The following is a 19,759-nucleotide window of genomic DNA, read 5'->3' on the forward strand; positions in this document are numbered from 1 at the left end:
TTGAAACTTCCAACAACATATTTTTCAGCTATAAAACTTTACGTTTCAAGGAACAGCTTTATAAAAACGTAACTTTTCTATATTCTTTCATCTGATATAGTAAACGCAGTTCTATTTTATAATTTATTTATAATTTCATTTATTTTCTTTCTTTGAGATGAAGCCTTACTCTGTCAACCAGACTGGAATGAAGTGGCACAATCTCAATTCACTGGAAGCTCTATCTCTGGTTTCAAGTGATTCTCCTGCATCAGCCTCAAGAGCAGCTTGGAATACAGGCACCTGCCACCACTACATGGGGCTATTTTTGCATTTTTGTAGATATGGGATTTCACTGTGTTGGCCAGGCTGGTCTTGAACTCCTGACTGCAAGTGATCCGCCTGCCTCAGCTTCCCAAACTGGTGGTTTTACAGGCGTGACCCATTGCGCCTGGCCAAATTTGTAATTTAAAGGGGCCATTAAGAACAAACAATTCAAACAAATATTTGAGAAATACAATTGTGGTTGCATTGCTTAACTATTTTCTTAATTTTTTTTGAAAAAATTCAAAAACTTTTATTTCTAACAATTCTATTTTTCCTCATTTACTATTATATTTTACTAACCACTGTCCTGTTTAAGATTTTGTTTTTCAATTTTCCATGTATTTTTGACACATTTCTGTAAATTTCTTCTTCTATAGTTTTTTTAGAGACTACAATTAATAGAGGAAGACTGCTAATGCTCCCAAAGGAAAATTATCCAGATAAAGTAAAATACGAACATCTTTTCACTGCTGAGTGACTATCTGAGATGACCAGATAATTTTCTTCATATTAAGTATCATTCTGCAAACTGTAAGTAGGCTTAGTTTATCATTAAAATATCCCAAAAATAAGGTAGATGTAAAATAGGAATTTTATTTCTCTATTAGCAATGTGTGTTTCATACACTGTAATTTTGCTTACATTTTTAAAAGTTTATCAGGCATGGTGGTTCACACCTGTAATCCCAGCACTTTGGGAGGCTGAGGTGAGTGGATCACCTGAGGTCAGGAGTTCAAGACTAGCCTGGCCAACATGGTGAAACCCTGTCTCTACACAAATACAAAAATTAGTCGGGCAATGATGGCGGGTGCCTGTAATTCCAGCTACTTGGGAGGCTGAGGTGGGAGAATCACTTGAACCCAGGTGGTGTAGGCTGCAATGAGCTGAGATTGCTCCATTTCATTCCAGCCTGGGTGAGAGACGGCAAGACTCTGTCTCAAAAACAACAAAATAATAAAATAAAATAAAAATTTAATAATTTATGAGCTATAGCACTTTAAAAACAAACTGTTAACAGTATGCACTAGACAATAGTTATGAAAGTAATATGCACTATTAAAAAATGTAAAAATTAAAAAAGGAAGAAAGAAAAACTTACTCTCAATGACTCCTGGAAGGAGGAAGCCTGGTATTGTGCATATTTAGCAATTGTAGTATGAGATCTATTACTTTCACAAAGCCAGATTTTCTTTGTTCCAGTGGGATCCCAGTTTTCATCTGCTGGTTGCAGCAACTGTGTCCTCACTTCTACCATATGTTCATTGTTAGCTTCTACCAAAGTTTTGGTAGAGAAAAGTCCAAGATCTTTACAAATAATAAGTTTCATTAATCAGTAAAGTTGTATTCAGTTCAATTAAAATGTCAAAGTACTTTAAAAAACCTATTTAATAGAGTCCCATCAGTTTCCCTTAAGAGGGCTCCAAGTCATTTGGTATCAGAGTTACACAGCACGTGTTTGAAGCTCTGGCTATAACCATCATGTCAGGGTGTCGAGGGTTGCAGCATTTATAAACATAATCCAATTTTACTTATATTTAATACTCAGAACTTCTTCAACTATGTAACCTAAATATTGTATGTTGGATAATGATACCAAATTTAAATCTAAAGTAAAAATCCACCACAATATTATGTTTAAAAAACGATAATAAACTTATTGCTAGAGTCTAGTATTGCTGAATATTTTTCATAATAGGAATAAACCATCCTAGCCATGAAAGATCAGACAAAACCCCACACTGGAGACTATTTTCTTCTCAAGTGCTTTCTCCAAAAGATTTTTTCTTTTTTTAAACGGGGGAAAAGTAAAAGGAAAATATTTTGGGTACCTGAAATCACTATGCCAAAGGTAAAGGTCAAGCTGGGTACTGCTTAGGGCAAACCTGCCTCCATTCTATCCAAAGTCACCCCTCTATTTACTGAGCTAAATGTGTATCTGTTATTATCTGTATATGATATCTGCATAATCATTTGCATCAGTGCTAATGATGCTTGTTCATGCATGAGAGACAAAAAGTGAGTGAGAAAGAAAATAAACACACATTAAAATAAAGACTCAGAATGATGGGGGAAAAAATCAGTGTTCTGTCAATGTTATAAAAATTTAAAGATAGTAAAACAAATATTCAATCTTGGTTTCAAGCTTACCTAATTTAAGAGCTCCAGCAAGGCCACGTATTACTGTAACAGGGTTTTTTGGATTTGTACAAAATTGATGTAATGGAGGAAAGAAAGCATCACGTTTATTTTCCAACTGTAAAAGCAAAATATTTTGTTAGTCTCAGACAAATGACAAAATATACCTCAGATTTCTGTCTTTAATAAAATGACTAAATACAATACTTGAAATTTATGAGTTTTTTCCCATCAATCTGGCTATTTAAAATTTGCAGTGCATCCTAACCTTTGATACTGTGTTGCTACATATTACAGTACTGTATCATTTGTCTTGTCAGGTAAGTGTGGAGGTAATAGCTAAAAAAAACCCTCTCTTTAAAAAATTACATTTGAAATTTGATTTGTTTTAAAACTGTTACCTATCTCTTACATCACAGTGATTCATAAAATTCTTTTAAATTATTTGAGCTGTTCAAAAGTATTTACCAAGCATATTTTTCGAGTTATCTTCTATTGCTTCTTAAATGAGACAACAGGTAGAAGTGACTTTTAAAGTTTAAAATCAAACTGTTTTAAAAACTATTATCAAAACTTTTAGAGAATTAAGAACCACAACAGGCAAACCTTAAATTTGTATTTGCTGCCTCAAAGTTTCAAAGGAAAAGCTTATTTTAGTCTCTCTTCCATGACTCTTCTAATACCAATGTCAATAAATTTCAACTAGGTAAAAAATCAATACTGAACATCTGTCCAAAAAAAAAGCCAAAATCTCCAAAATCCTCTCTTACATATTTGATTCAAGATCACTCTAATTACTGTCTCTTCATGTTTTAGCTTCAGATTCTTTAACTTGTGAAGGAGAATGAAAAAGCTGGTGACACAAATTCTTCAGGAGGAAAAATACATAAAAGTTATTTTGATGTAAGCCACATCAGCTCACTTCTTCAAATGCTTATGTTGCTAAATAGTAAAAGAGCCACTTAAATTCCAATGGAAATTTTGTGTCTACATGTATTTATGTAAAACTTTTAAATAACATGTACTCATAATCACTTTTATAACCTCAACCAGTTTTTATGAAGACAGAAAAAAATCTCTTTATTAAGGAAATGTAACATTCAATAGGTATACATAACTAGCAGTGCCAGAATTCAGATTTAGAATCGTGTTTACTAAAAGCTGACCCTGGAAAACAATTATCTTTTGCTGCTCTCATATAATTCCAGTCAATATTTGAGAAGACCTTAATTTTTCTAGACAAAATCTGTTTGCATACTCAGTGGTCAAGAACTTTTTCTGTCAAACGCCAGATAATAAATATTTTTGGCTTTACGGCCAACCTAGTCCCTTTTGCAAACTCTGTCAATGTATTGAAAATGCAATCATAAAGACAGCAACTAAATAAATAAGCATGGTTATGTTCCAACAGAACTTTATTTTCAAAAACAGGTTGGTAGGCAGCTTTTAGAGTAAGATCACTCATTTGTTACGTGCCCTGAAATATAAACATGTTTTTCTGAAATATTAAACCTGTGAGAGTAAAGTCTATGCTCCCTAAGGGAATCTGGCTTGATTTTAAAAAATACATCTATTTTCTAAAAGACACATTAGTTCAGACTCTTGATTTATTTATAAGTTACTCAATAGGGACTCACATAAATACTAGGTGTGGGTGGATTCAACTTGTCCTTTGGCAAGGGTGGGTATGGTGAAGTTGGTGGTCTTGGAGGTGGACATTTATCTAACAAAATGCAGCTATTAGACAAGCCATTTTTACCTAGATTCCTTTTAAAAAAAAAAGCAGAAGAAATATATCAGTGATATATTTATTTTAAAAATACAAAAAAAGAGAAAATCTGAAATAAAAGTCAGGCATAAGGCATTCACAAAAATACAAATAGTGTAAGATATTCAGATCTATTAAATAAGAAATTGAGAACTATTAAATTTCAGCAGGTCTTATAAAAGCTAAACAAAATATACTACACACAGAGTATATAAAATGTTGACAAAATTCCTCTTATTCATTTTCCAATTTGCTTTCTCATATGAAACATTAATATAAACTCAAATGTTCTCTCCAACATGTGCCATGGTTAAATGTTCTCCATAAACTGGTAAAATACTTGATCAAGAAGTTATTTACATATCCTTAATATCATAGTATATCTCCTTTCTCACATCACATCTTAGTAATTATTTCTAGAATACCATTGTGAAAACTTTCAAATTCAGAAACTCATTAGTTTCATCCTCAAGACTTACTTTCTGTGGAATTAGCTAATACTCAATAAGACTCCATTTTCCAAACTTTCACATCTTATAATTTTAAGTGATGTGTGTAGTTGCTCTGTGTTGTCACACTGTGCATAATTATTACTTAACAGTATTTGGATTTTTTCTTTAATGAAAGGTACAATATTTGTTAAATTATTGATATAAATTCTTAAAATATGGCGAAATTATTTCCATAATCCAATTCTTCTTTTAGTATGCAAATACAAGTTATTTCCTAAACTCTTAATATTTTAACAAATTCAGAAAACTGCTAAGCCTTTCAAATTATTCAAGCTGTCTCACCTAATTATTAAAATTATGAAATAATCAATGTATTAAAATATTAAAGGAAGGAGCTCTCAAAAATGTTAATATTTCAGACAAAAATCTGAAAATTCTGTTTTGGAAAGTAAAAAATACATCAGTAACTGCGAACAAATTATGTTTGTATTTCAATATATAGAATAATAAAAGCTGAAGCAAAAGCTTGTTTTGCTTTATTTCCCTACACAGAAAAAAACTTTCAAGTCATGCCTCTGTGGTTGGACTAATAAAAATGAAGCCTTGAAATGCAACATATACACTTTTAAGATGTCATAGTAAATAGCTACTAGGGCGTATAATCTTTTTTTTTTTTAATACAGAGTCTGGCCTTGTCCCCCAGGCTGGAGTGTAGTGGTGCAATCTCAGCTCACTGCAAGCTACGCCTCCTGGGTTCACCCATTCTTCTGCCTCAGCTTCTGAGCAGCTGGGACTACAAGTGCCCGCCACCACGCCCGGCTAATTTTTTGTATTTTTAGTAAAGACAGGGTTTCACTATGTTAGCCAGGATGGTCTTCATCTCCTGACCTTGTGATCTGCCTGCCTCGGCCTCCCAAGCTACTGGGATTACAGGAGTGAGCCACCGCACTAGGCTGTATAACCTTTTTAAGCAATTAAAAAGGTCTTAATGCATTTTTAAGTTACGAATTTGGTTAGAAATTTGACTTATCTATTTTTTAAATAAAAAATGTGCAAATACCTATTAAATGTTTACATTTAACTACCTATTACATTCTAAAGTAGTATCTAGATTTCAGTTTCCCTCCACAAAGCATAATAACCCATAGGTTTAGTCACAGATGATACATGTTAAGCTTTTAACTTAAATACAGAATTGAACCTAATTTATAAACTCCTTATAACTTCTGTTTTAAATAAATAGAATATACATGGTGAAGAGACAATTCAATTCTCACTATACCAGTACTTCATTGTACTAAATTTGGTGAAGTATTTAATTGTACTAGAAATTTCTTTATGTTAATTATTGTAGTATCAAAAATTAAACAATCACCTCTATAAAAAAAGAGACTAGGCAGGGTGCCGTGGCTCATGCCTGTAATCAAAGCACTTTGGGAGGCAGAGGTGGGCGGATGACCTGAGGTTGGCAGTTTGGGACCAGCCTGACCACCATGTAGAAACACTGTCTCTACTAAAAATACAAAACTAGCTCTACGTGGTGGCAGGGGCCTGTAATCCCGCTACATGGGAGGCTGAGGCAGTAAAATAGCTTGAACCTGGGAGGCAGAAGTTGTAGTGAGCCGAGATAGTGCCACTGTACCCCAGCCTGGGTGACAAGAGTGAAACTCCATCTGAAAAACAAAATAAAACAAACAACAACAACAACAACAAAACAATTAGACTAAGAACTTGGGATTGACTGTAGAATTCTGTCTTATAATTTCTACAGTCTATAAAATAGAAAAAAGTGGATACATAGGAAGCTAAAGCATTGGAAAATGTAGATACTGGCATCTGAAGAAAGAATAAGATGAGGCACGAGCAAAGGAGCCATGATTCAATCACTTGAATGCTGAAATCAAAATTTAAATTGTGAAAGAAGCACAACGCTTTCCTGATTAAAAATAACGGACCAGGAATATACAAATAAGAAGACTATCAGAATAAATGATACAATAAATCATATCTAACAATTCCTTGACATATTTCTATCAATTATTAGAGTTAAATCACAAGCTTTAGGAAGCTTCTTAAAGGAAATAATATAGATGTTTTAAAAAAGTAAATAGTATATCTTTTACTTAACAGGTATACAATCTGACCCTAATGCAAAGAGATAGGTCTTTTTACATAGCTACATTTATGGAATAATCCTACAGACAACAGAAATAGACTATCTTCTGAATGTATGTATGAAGAATCCAAAATTCTTCAAAAGAAATTATGAAACTTTATTAAAGTTCATAATGGGAATGAAACAAAGTTGAAGAAAAAGCAGGTGTTGGAAAGACTGAAGAGTTTATCTTACTCTGAAACCTTCTTGCTAACCCTTAGTTACTTACTGAAGACACTCATCATTATATAATATTAAAAATGGCGTTTTTGAAAATAACCTGGTTAAGTTTACTTTCAAGTTCACCCATATAAGGATAAAACGAGATTCTCTCCAAACACCTCATAATAATTTATCTTTCCTTATAAGCCTGCTTAATCAGGGAAATTAACTCTCTTACTCCCATATTACTTAATTTGAATCTCAGTTTTCTCTCCAGAACAGATGCTACTATCAACTGACTGAATTGGTGCCCACATAGAAACTATCATTTCTCATTCTGGCTCTTTCTCTACAACTCAGAATAATTTCATTCCTAACTTTTGAATCCATCCGTTCATTCTCTTTCTTTCTGCGACTGTTTTCCTTTGCTTTCTTAATTTCTCTCCTATTTTCTTTTTGGTAGGTTATCTTCAATAGCAAATTGGAACCTACATTTATTGGAATAGTCTTGCAGCCACAGATACAATATTTTAAAAATACACTATTTATAGCTTTTAAAAATAAAATTATTCATTTCTGGTAAGGTAAAGTCCTTTTACCATGTCTAACCCAAAAATAATTCTTTCAGAATGCATTTTATCATAAAGTTATTGTTTACATACACCTCAAAATGAGATAGATTAAAATCTATAGTCCATTAATATAAAATATATAATTTATTTAATTATTTTGCAAAAAAAAAAAGATCACTACTACATTACTGCTTCCCAAGGTTGTTGTAACCATAAATTATAAAAAAGCAAAAAATTTTGATTTCATCTTAGTAGCTGATCAGTTAACATATATTTAATGGCTGACACACAATGGTTTCTAATAAAATAATCAAAATACCTGAGAGTCTAAACAACGTTTAGATACAGTCATAGAGAAGAAGTATGTAACACCTTAACATCTCACAGTAACAGGAAAAGAGTTGTATCATCATTTGGCAAAAGCTGTTTTCAAATTTGAAGTTTAAAAACTTTTTAATAAAATGACCAAAGTAGATTAAAAATAATGTTTAGATTGTCTAGTTATAGGGTATTTCTTTTCTGTTAATTTGCATCTAATTTCAGAAAGCTCTTTTATGAATCTAATAAAACCAATATACTATTGTTACAATTTCCAAGTTTAGGTACTAAAAATACAGAAGGAATACAGAATGTGTTTTTTGGCATCGGAAGTGACTTTCACTTACATTTTATACTCTTCCATACAGAACATTTATGAGACGTAAGAAAACTTATTAAGATTTAATTTTATTGTGTTTCAAGTCTATGTCAGGTTTGTTTTTGAGGTAGTACAAATGCTGTAAAACTGACCGTGACAATGACGGTACACATCTGGTAATCTGCTAAAACCAAATGAACTATATACACTAAATGACCAAACCATATGGTATGTGACTTATATCTCAATAAAGCTGTTTTTTAAAAAGGTAGATGAGGCTCATTGGGGGCATCAATCTGTTGCCTTAATATCAAAGAAAGTGTTCCTGATTCTTTTTTGTGGGAATGGAATGAAAACCAATTTTTAAACAACATGTGAACCCCCATTGATTAAAAGAGTAGCACTTGAATCCCTGAACAGACCAATAGTAGGTTCTGAAATTAAGGCAATAATTAATAGCCTACAAACCAAAAAAAAGTCCAGAACCAGATGGATTTACAGCCGAAAATACCAGAGGTTTGACAAGGAGGAGCTGGTACCATTCCTTCTGATACTATTCTAATCAACAGAAAAAGAGGGAATCCTCCCTAACTCATTTTACGAGGCCAATATCATCCTGATACCAAAGCCTGACAGAGATACAACAAAAAAAAGAGAATTTTAGACCAATATCCCTGATGAACATCGATGTAAAAATCCTCAGTAAAATACTGGCAAACCGAACCCAGCAGCACATCAAAAAGCTTATACACCATGATCAAGTGGGCTTCATCCCTGGGATGCAAGGCTGGTTCAACATACACAAATCAATAAATGTAATCTAACATATAAACAGAACCAAAGACAAAAACCACATGACTATCTCAATAGATGCAGAAAAGGCCTTTGACAACATTCAACAGCCCTTCATGCTAAAAACTCTCAATAAATTCGGTATTGATGGAAACTATCTCAAAATAATAAGAGCTTTTTATGACAAACCCACAGCCAATATCATACTGAATAGGCAAAAACTGGAAGGATTCCCTTTGAAAAACTGGCACAAGACAGGGATGCCCTCTCTCACCACTCCTATTCAACATAGTGTTGGAAGTTCTGGCTAGGGCAATCAGGCAAGAGAAAGAAATCAAGGGTATCCAGTTAGGAAAAGAAGAAGTCAAATTGTCCCTGTTTGCAGATGACATGATTGTATATTTAGAAAACCCCTTTGTCTCAGCCCAAAATCTCCTTAAGCTGATAAGCAACTTCAGCAAAGTCTCAGGATACAAAATTAATGTGCAAAAATCACAACCATTCTTATACACCAGTAACAGACAAACAGAGAGCCAAATCAGGAATGAACTTCCATTCACAATTGCTTCAAAGAGAATAAAATACCTAGGAATCCAGCTTACAAGGGATGTAAAGGACCTCCTCAAGGAGAACTACAAACCACTGCTCAATGAAATAAAAGAGGACACAAACAAATGGAAGAACATACCATGCTCATGGATAGGAAGAATCAATATCGTGAAAATGGCCATAATGCCCAAGGTTATTTGTAGATTCAATGCCATCCCCATCAAGCTACCAATGAGTTTCTTCACAGAATTGGAAAAAACTGCTTTAAAGTTCATATGGAACCAAAAAAGAGCCTGCATTGCCAAGACAATCCTAAGCCAAAAGAACAAAGCTGGGTGCATCACGCTACCTGACTTTAAACTATACTACAAGGCTATAGTAACCAAAACAGCATGGTACTGGTACCAAAACAGAGATATAGACCAATGGAACAGAACAGAGCTCTCAGAATTAATACCACACATACACAGCCATCTGATCTTTGACAAACCTGACAAAAACAAGAAATGGGGGAAGGATTCCCTGTTTAATAAATGGTCCTGGGAAAATTGGCTAGCCAGAAGTAGAAAGCTGAAACTAGATCCTTTCCTTACTCCTTATATGAAAATTACTTCAAGATGGATTAGAGATTTAAATGTTAGACCTAATACCATAAAAACCCTAGAAAAAAACCTAGGTAATATCATTCAGGACATAGGCAAGGGCAAGGACTTCATGTCTAAAACACCAAAAGCAACGGCAGCAAAAGCCAAAATTGACAAATGGGATCCAATCAAACTACAGAGCTTCTGCACAGCAAAAGAAACTACCATCAGAGTGAACAGGCAACCTACAGAATGGGAGAAAAATTTTGCAATCTACTCATCTGACAAAGGGCTAATATCCAGAACCTATAAAGCACTCAGTCAAATTTACAAGAAAAAAACAAACAACCCCATCAAAAAGTGGGCAAAGGATATGAACAGACACCTCTCAAAAGAAGACGTTCATACAGCCAACAGACACATGAAAAAATGCTCATCATCACTGGCCATCAGAGAAATGCAAATCAAAACCACAATGAGATACCATCTCACACCAGTTAGAATGGCAATCACTAAAAAATCAGGAAACAACAGGTGCTGGAGAGGATGTGGAGAAATAGGAACACTTTTACCTGTCGGTGGGACTGTAAACTAGTTCAATCATTGTGGAAAACAGTGTGGCGATTCCTCAAGAATCTAGAACTAGAAATACCATATAACCTAGCCATCCCATTACTGGGAATATACCCAAAAGATTATAAGTCATGCTGCTATAAAGACACATGCACACGTATGTTTATTGCGGCACTATTCACAATAGCAAAGACTTGGAATCAACCCAAATGTCCATCTGTGACAGACTGGATTAAGAAAATGTGGCACATATACACCATGGAATACTAGGTAGCCATAAAAAAGGATGAGTCCCTGTCCTTTGTAGGGACATGGATACAGCTGGAAATCATCATTCTCAGCAAACTATTGCAAGAACAGAAAACGAAATACCACACGTTCTTACTCCCAGGTGGGAATTGAACAATGAGATCACCTGGACACAGGAAGGGGAGTATCACACACCGGGTCCTATTGTGGGGAGGCAGGGGAGAGGGAGAGCATTAGGAGATCTACCTTATGTAAATGACGAGTTAATGGGTGCAGCACACCAACATGTCTCATGTATACATATGTAACAAACCTGCACTGTGGCTAACTAAAGGCAAGTCTACTTAAAGTATAAGGAAAGTATTAAGAAAAAAAAAAAAAAAAGAGTAGCACAATATAGCAAGTCTTACCAAACTGGCTGATAAGTTAGAGCTGTAGAATGTTAAAAGTAGTAACAGGCCTTATTGATTATTAAGGCTAGTCTTTGCTTATATTTGAGAAAACATTTTGTCAGACTCTACAAGTTACATAGTTTCCAGGAGAGACAGGAAATGAAGAGAAACTGCAGTCTATCATATACCAGGGCCTCTCAGGGGTTGGGGACACCGGGAGGGAGAGTATCAGGACAAATACCTAATGCAGGAGGGACTTAAAACCTAGATGATGGGTTGATAGTTGATGCAAACCACCATTGCACATGTATACCTATGTAACAAACCTGCGGTTCTGCACATGTATACCAGAACTTAAAGGAAAATAAAGAAGAAAAAATCCACAATTTTCAACATAATAAATTTCCTTTTGACACTGTTGTTTTCTGTGAGTGACTCTATAATCTTTTGAGCATGTTACATTTATTAATATATCACATAAACCTTTTAGTTGTCTGATCTGGCCAGAAGTTGACCATTTTCATTTTGTGATGAATTTTCCCATACTAACCTGAATGCTTTCAGAACTTCTGTTGAACTGGGGCATATAGACACTGACATTGATGGTATGATCTGAGAAGTAGATCTGTGGCTAACTAAAGGCAGGTCTACTTTTGTAGAGCTCTGTGAGTTCTCCAGCCCCTCTCCATTGACTGTGTGTATTCCACTGTGAGGACTGTTAAGGCTGGTAACACTGTTTATGCTTGCCTGCTCAGTGGATTTAGGAGAAGGTGTTGCTGTGGAAATGGCTGAAGAGGGTGAAGAGGCAACAGAATGATCAGTCTTTGTATGAACAGCTGGGTGGATATTATTGACTTTGTCACAGGTTCCAGTATCCACATTGTCATTGGCTTTTCCAATCAACAAGGCAGAGAGCTGAGGATTGTCTCCAATTAATAAATTTGGTGAATCTCCATGGTTAGGACTGGAAACAGCATCTGCTATCAACTGATGAACATGATTAGAAAGTCCCTTGACATCAGGACAGCCATTAGATGTGTCTCCAGTATGCCTGCTTGTTTCAGGCACCAAGGATCTATTTTTTGAAGGCTTGCTCTCTTTGGTAAAAATAATGCCTTGTTGTCCCCCTGAGGTAGCAATATGAGAGGAGAGGTGACTGTCAGCATTCCTCTGTGGTACTGAATTACTAGGCAGAGTGAGATGTTCATTTGGCTTCTTAATACCAGTGCTAGTTGCCTGCTGATACTGGGCAGACTCAGTGGAAAACACAGGTTGTTCTTCATTAGGTCCTGACACACATGAACTCTGACTCTTATGAAGCCCCTAAAAAAAACAAAAATTGAAATTTAATGTCATGGAAGCTTGAATGCATATACAGAAAACTCTTGAGGATTAAAATGTTAAACACAAAGCCACCATAAAGAAACTAAATTTTGTGTAATGTAATTTAAGCCAAATCTCAAAATCATTTAAAAGTTCCCATAATCAACAGATTAAAGTGGTTAGTATTTTTAGAGAACATGATCTAACCTGCCTGCTTAATTTGATTTACTAATATGTGAATAATTTTCTTCCTATTAGGCTTTTTAAGTTTAAATTGTTCAGTTCTGACATACATTTTCAGCTGAATAAAAATTTATTTCAAAATTTAGATGTGGAAAAACATGTATAGTTATGTATGGTTATTATACTTAATACATGAAGTATATTTCAGGGAATACCATTTACAATAAGCCACAGACTATGCAAAAACAGTCTCAATAAAACTGAAAGACCTGAAATAATAGGAAGTGTGTTTTCTGAAAAGAGAATTACATCAAATATCAAAAACATAAAATCCTATAAATACTCAAATGTGTGAAAACTAAAGAACAGAAATCTAAATTTCCTATGGGCCAAGTTAAGAAATGACAAAATAAATTAGATAATTCTTTGAACTTGATAAAAATAAAAGCACACCATGTAAAAATTTAGTTTAATGCAATACTTAGAAGGTTTTTTTTTTTTTTTTGAGACGGAGTCTCGCTCTGTCACCCAGGCTGGAGTGCTGTGGCCGGATCTCAGCTCACTGCAAGCTCCGCCTCCCGGGTTCACGCCATTCTCCTGTCTCAGCCTCCCGAGTAGCTGGGACTACAGGCGCCACCACCTCGCCCGGCTAGTTTTTTTGTAGTTTTTAGTAGAGACGGGGTTTCACCGTGTTAGCCAGGGTGGTCTCAATCTCCTGACCTCATGATCCACCCGTCTCGGCCTCCCAAAGTGCTGGGATTACAGGCTTGAGCCATCGCGCCCGGCCAGAAGGTTTTATACTTTCAAACACTTAGGTTGTCAAAGAATAAAGGTCTAAGATCAAAAAGATAAAACACCAATTTAAGATGTTGTGGAAAGAGTATCAAACCAAAAATAAACACAGGGGAATAAAAAACACAGGAAGGAAAAAAAATTACTGAAATAGAAAACAGAGAACCAATGGAAAAAATTTGTTAAAAAATATATACAACTGGTCTTTGAAAGGATCAACAACACTTAAAAAAATCTTTATTGAAATATAACAGTAAATATAAACTTAGCAAAGTACAAAGAAAAGAAATTGTACTGTTAGAGAGCTTACAAACAACATTTTAGGAAGAAATTACACTAATCTTACAAAAATCTTTTCAGGATATACAGCAGTACAGAGCTTTACTAAGTCATTTCAGAGAGCCAATAATACTCTAATACCGGCCGGGCGCGGTGGCTCAAGCCTGTAATCCCAGCACTTTGGGAGGCCGAGACGGGTGGATCACGAGGTCAGGAGATCGAGACCATCCTGGTCTACACGGTGAAACCCCGTCTCTACTAAAAAATACAAAAAAACTAGCCGGGCGAGGTGGCGGGCGCCTGTAGTCCCAGCTACTCGGGAGGCTGAGGCAGGAGAATGGCGTGAACCCGGGAGGCGGAGCTTGCAGTGAGCCGAGATAGCGCCACTGCACTCCAGCCCGGGCGACAGAGCGAGACTCCGTCTCAAAAAAAAAAAAAAAAAAAAAAAAAAAAAAAAAAAAAATACTCTAATACCAGTGAAAGCCAATAAAATGTATCACTGAGAAAAACATGTCCCTTGAATACAGACAACATGATCCTTAAAAACATATTAGCATGTCAAACCCAGCAATATATAAGAATTATGCACCAAGACAAATGAGGAGTTATCTTAAAAAGCAAGTAGGTTTACATGTGAAATCAAGCAATGTAATACCATACTATTAGAATAGCGACAAATAACAAAAAAGGTGGAGTTACATTTACCTATTTTTAAAACTTACTATAAAGTTATAGTGACCAAGGCTGTGTAGAATTGGGTGTAAGAAAAACTATATACAGGGGTAGGACAAAAGAATCTACAAATATATCCACATATAGATTGCAAATTAACTGTTGACACAGTTGCCAAGATGGGAAGAAGAGTTTTATACAAATGATGCTGGAATAATCAAATATCCTTATGCAAAGTGGATATTCTCACACAATGTACAAAAATTAAATGACTCAATTAAATGTATGAGACAGTCATAAAAATTAAATTATAAAATATAATATGATACCAAATAGATCGCAGAGGGTAAGCTCTAGAAAGTCAGTTAATTATGTTAATCCCTTTTTTTTTTTTGAGACAGAGTTTTGCTTTGCTGCTCAGTCTGGAGTGCAGTGGTGTGATCTTGGCTCACTGCAACTTCTACCTGCCAGGTTAAAGTGACTCTTGTGCCTCAGCCTCCCAAGCAGCTGGGACTACAGGCACATGCCACCTTGCCTGGGTAATTTTTTTTTTTTAATAGAAACAGGGTTTCATGGCTGGGGGTGGTAGCGGCAGGCAGATCACCTGATATCAGGAGTTTGAGACCAGCCTGGCCAACACGGCAAAAACCTGTCTCTAATAAAAATACAAAAATTAGCCGGGCAAGGTGGTATGTGCCTGTAGTCCCAGCTGCTTGGGAGGCTGAGGCTGGAGAATTGCTTGAACCTGGGAGGCAGGGGTTGCAGTGAGCCAAGATTGCGCCACTCCACTCTAGCCTGGGTGATGCAGCAAGACTCTGTTTCAAAAAAGAAAAAAAAAAAAAAAAAAAAAAGAATTGGGTATATTGGCCAGACTTATCTCAAACTCCTCACAAGTTGGTCAAAAAGGAAAACTGTTTCACGGATGAGGGAGGTATGTGAAATTGTGGGAAAGACACGAGGTCTTGGGAGAGACCAACTTGGGGTATGATGTGGGGAGGCACAGATCTCCTAGCGTGGACTGTGTGCTCTGAGGTGAGTGCGGAAAAAACCAGACCTAGGACACTGTATACTGCCTATAGGACCAGCTCCACAGCTGCAGCTAGCTGTGAGAGGAATTAAGGCACACTCTTGGCTAAGCAGTGTCCTAACCTCCCATAATAGGATCTGGTCTGGTGGATCCAACAGTGAAAGCGTGCTGTAAGGGGGGAAATAGGAGGAAAAATGTCAAAGCCCACTCCACTGGAGTGCATGCTGAAAAAATCTTTAAAAAGGTTTTAATGGTGATTATGGGATTAAGCTAACTCCACAGAAACAGAGAACACTTTGTGAGACAGACTGGCCATCTTTTAATGTAGGGTGGCTAGCCAAAGGTACAACAGACGGAAATAATTGGCTGAGTGTCCTAGTTAGTTACTCAGGCTGGAGAACAGCCTGGGCACCCAGATCAGTTTTCCATATATTAACTCCTAGCTAAGTTTAATTCAAACCCACACTAAGTGACTACAGGCCTGCTTTGAGACCTATTGTAAGACTCTAATGGCCCGGACAAAATCAGGAACCATAGAAAGAGACTGCAAGGCATCAGAAAAAGAAAAGGAGTCACAGGAAAAGCGGAAAAAACCTGTCCTACAGGCCCCACATGAAGAGTTAGAAAGTGCATCCCCCTATGCACCAATTTATCCATCCTGGCAAGGAAGGCTTAGACAGGATGCTGTCCTGGCTGCCTCTGGAGATTCAGACTCAGAAGAAAGCACCCCTCAGGCAACACCATGCAGAGAGGAGCCAGAGTCCCTGCCTGAAAATTCAAGGGAGAAACTCCAGGGGGATGAGGTCGGCTAGGCTGGGCTGTGCCCGAGCAATGCAGAGGCCCCTCTGAGAAACACGGGGACAAACTTATTTAAATGCACAGAATAAAGTCCAAGGGGGAGAATATGTCTTCGTTTATCAGCCCTTCTCTACTACTGATCTCCTAAATTGGCGACAACTTACTCCTTCCTATATAAAGAAGCCTCAGGCTCTTACAGATCTAATGCAGTCTATTTTCCTAACTTACAATCCTACCTGTGCTGACTGCAAAAACAACTTCTTCTGTCATTATTTAATATCGAAGAGTGCCGTAGTTATACAAGCCACTTTCCAGTGGCTAGAGAACAATGTGTCTGCAGGCACAGGAGATATCAGGCAGTCTGCACAACAGGCACTCCCAATAGAGGGGGACCCAGGCTGAGACCTTAACCAGGCTCAAGGGCTACAAAGTTTGCAAAGGTATCGAGAGGCACTCCTAAATGGAATAAAGGTTGGAGTGAAAAAGGCCACCAATACCAAAAAGGTCTTAGATGTCCTCCAGAAGCCAGATAAAAGTCCCAGTGAAGTTTATGAGAGGCTCTGTAAAGCTTAGCGGTTTTACAAGCCATTTGATCCAGAGGCAGTGGGTTATTAGTGTATGGTTAATGTGGCATTTGTAAGCCAAGCGCAAGGAGACATAAAGCAAAAGCTTTAGAAGTTAGAAGGTTTTGAGGGCATGAATATTATCCAACTTATCCAAGTGGCTACTAAGGTGTTTGTAAATTGGAATGAGGAGGCCAAGAGAAAAGCTAGATGCAGAGCTAAGGAAAAGGCAGACTTGCTGGTGGCGGCCTTAGTTGGCGAAGAAACTGGTTTTGTGAGAGGGCATGGTAGTAGGAGAGGACAAACTAGGCAAAACCAGGAAGCTAAGCCAGGATAAGAGGGCTGACCTAGGTTTGAGAGAGATTAGTTTGCAAGATGCAAGCAGATGGGACACTGTAAGAATGAATGCCCAGACAGAGAAAAGGATAAAGTCAACAATCAGGGACAAAACAGCTGGCCAGAATACTCTGCCGATGGTCAAGGGGTTCACAAATCAGACACAGATCTAATCAGACTGGCAGGAATCAATAATTATTATGAGGACTGAGAAAGACCAGCCTCCATTTCATTAGGCCCTGAGGAACCTACGGTCTCAATGGAGGTAGGGGGCTGGAAAATGGACTTTATAGTTGACACTGGTGCAGAGCACTTAGTAGTAACTCAAGCAATTGGGCCATTGTCTAAAAATTATGTCAATATAATTGGAGCTACAGGAGTAACAGAAAAGAGGCCTTCAATTCTAAAAGATGTAGGACTGGAGGACAGGAAATCCAAAATGAATTTCTGTATTTGCCAAACAGTCCGGTTCCCTTGTTAGGAAGAGCCTTGTTCCAGAAATTGCAAGCAGAAATCTCCTTTACCTGAGAAGGCGACATGACTCTGAAACTAGGATAAAGAAAAGCCATGATAATGACCCTAATTATCCCCACAACAGAGGAATGGAGACTATGAGAGATGCAAAATTTGTAAGATGCATTTTGCCAGTGGGAAAATGAGGCAATGTATAAGAAATTATTTCTCAAGCTGCCAGGGGCGTGGGCAGAAGACAGTCCCCCAGAGTTAGCCATAAATCAGGTCCTATAGTGGTGGAACTGCTGTGGGACACTTAACAGTGCAAATTTGTCAGTATTCCATCCCAGCAAAGCCAGCCACGGGATTACAAAGGATATAGTCTGACTCCTTAAATTTGAATAGTAGAAAGATGTGCCTCTTCTTGGAACACTCTACTGCTACTGATGTTAAAGCCCTCCAGAGATTACCAGACGGCACAGGATTTGCAGGCCATACATAAGGTTGCAGCTACATCATATGCCATTGTGCTCAACCCATATACACTGCATGGCTGAATTCCTGCTGACGCTGCTTGGTTTACATGTTTAGACATAAAGGATGGATTCTTCTGCATCTGACTAGCCCCTGAAAACCAAGCCATCTTTGCCTTTAAGAGGAGCTCATCATAGTATACTTGGACCAAACTCCCCCAAGGATTGAAAAACTCCCCAACCATTTTTGAGGACCCACTTGCCTCAGACCTGAAGGGTTTCATGCCACCAAGTGGCCGCCGTGTCCTGCTGCAGTACATAGATGACTTATGCACCCACAAAAGAAGAGTGTTTTCAAGGCACACAAAGCCTCCTTCATATTCTGTGGGAGGCTGGTTATAAGGTGTGTAAGGAAAAGGCACAAATCTGTGGCCAAAGAGCAAAGTATCTTGGCTTTAACATCTCTCAAGGGCAGCGTGAGAGTGGATGTGAGTGAAAAGAGACTGTGGCATTTCTCAACCTGACACTAGACAACAAATGCGGGAGTTTATAGGGGCAGCTGGTTTCTGTTGCATTTGGATTCCAAATTACTCGCTCTTGGCAAAATCATTGTATGAGGCTACCAAAGTGGTGGAAAAGAACCCCTCCTGTGGGGAAAAGAACAGGATATGGCCTTCAAGGAAATCAAGAAGGCTTTGATCCAGGCCCTGGCATTGGGACTGCAAGACACGACAACACCTTTTTACGTGTATGTCCATTAAAGAAAAGGAATAGCTACAGGAGTCTTGGTACAAACACTAGGGTCATGGTATTGGCCCGTGGCATATTTGTCCAAGCGACTAGACTTTGTGGATATGGAATGGCCACTCCATTTCAAGGCAATGGCAGCCTCTGCTCTGTTAGCAGAAGATGCTAACAAGCTCACATTTGTAAAAAGGTTGATAATTCAGATGCCCCACACAATCATCACCCTGATGGGGTAGAGGGGGCATGGCTGGCTTTCTGACCCTAGGATGTTAAGATATCCAGTACTTTTGTGTGAAAACCCCTACATAAACTTGGAGACTGTGAATACTCCAAATCCAGCTACACTGCTGCCAACAGAATGGGCAGAGCACGGAAAGCCCCCATTGTGTTGCCCAGGGTATGGTTGTGTGGAAATGGTGGATGAGGTTTTCTCAAGCCGAAATGACTTAAAGGACCAGCCATTAAAAAATCCACATGTTGAATACTTTACTGATGGAAGCAGCTTCATATCTGAAGGTGTCAGATGGGCTGGATACGCAGAGAAACACTGAATTCAGTAGCTGAAGCCTGCCCTCTGCTGGTTGGAACTTCGACCCAAAGAGTTGAGCTAATAGCCCTCATTAGAGCATTGCTATAGGCCAAAGTCAGTAAACATCTACACTGACTCAAGGTATGCTTTTGCCACTTTGCATGTGCATGGCGCCATATATAAGGAAAGAGGATTAGGCCGGGCGCGGTGGCTCAAGCCTGTAATCCCAGCACTTTGGGAGGCCGAGACGGGCGGAT

General features: G+C 37.5%; 1 protein-coding gene across 1 annotated transcript in view; it reads right to left on the reverse strand.

Annotated features, from left to right (window-relative positions):
• The window catches only part of LOC117062424 (lysine-specific demethylase 6A-like), a 215,907-nt gene that overhangs the window by 62,255 nt on the left and 133,893 nt on the right, over positions 1 to 19,759 (reverse strand). The window contains 4 exon segments of the mRNA XM_033175981.1: positions 1,406 to 1,611; positions 2,455 to 2,560; positions 4,080 to 4,209; positions 11,878 to 12,650. Of these exon segments, the coding sequence (XP_033031872.1) occupies positions 1,406 to 1,611; positions 2,455 to 2,560; positions 4,080 to 4,209; positions 11,878 to 12,650 (1,215 nt within the window).

The sequence above is a fragment of the Trachypithecus francoisi genome, unplaced genomic scaffold (genome assembly GCF_009764315.1).
Source record: "Trachypithecus francoisi isolate TF-2019V2 unplaced genomic scaffold, Tfra_2.0 Contig00131, whole genome shotgun sequence".
In the NCBI taxonomy this organism is placed as follows: Eukaryota; Metazoa; Chordata; class Mammalia; order Primates; family Cercopithecidae; genus Trachypithecus; species Trachypithecus francoisi.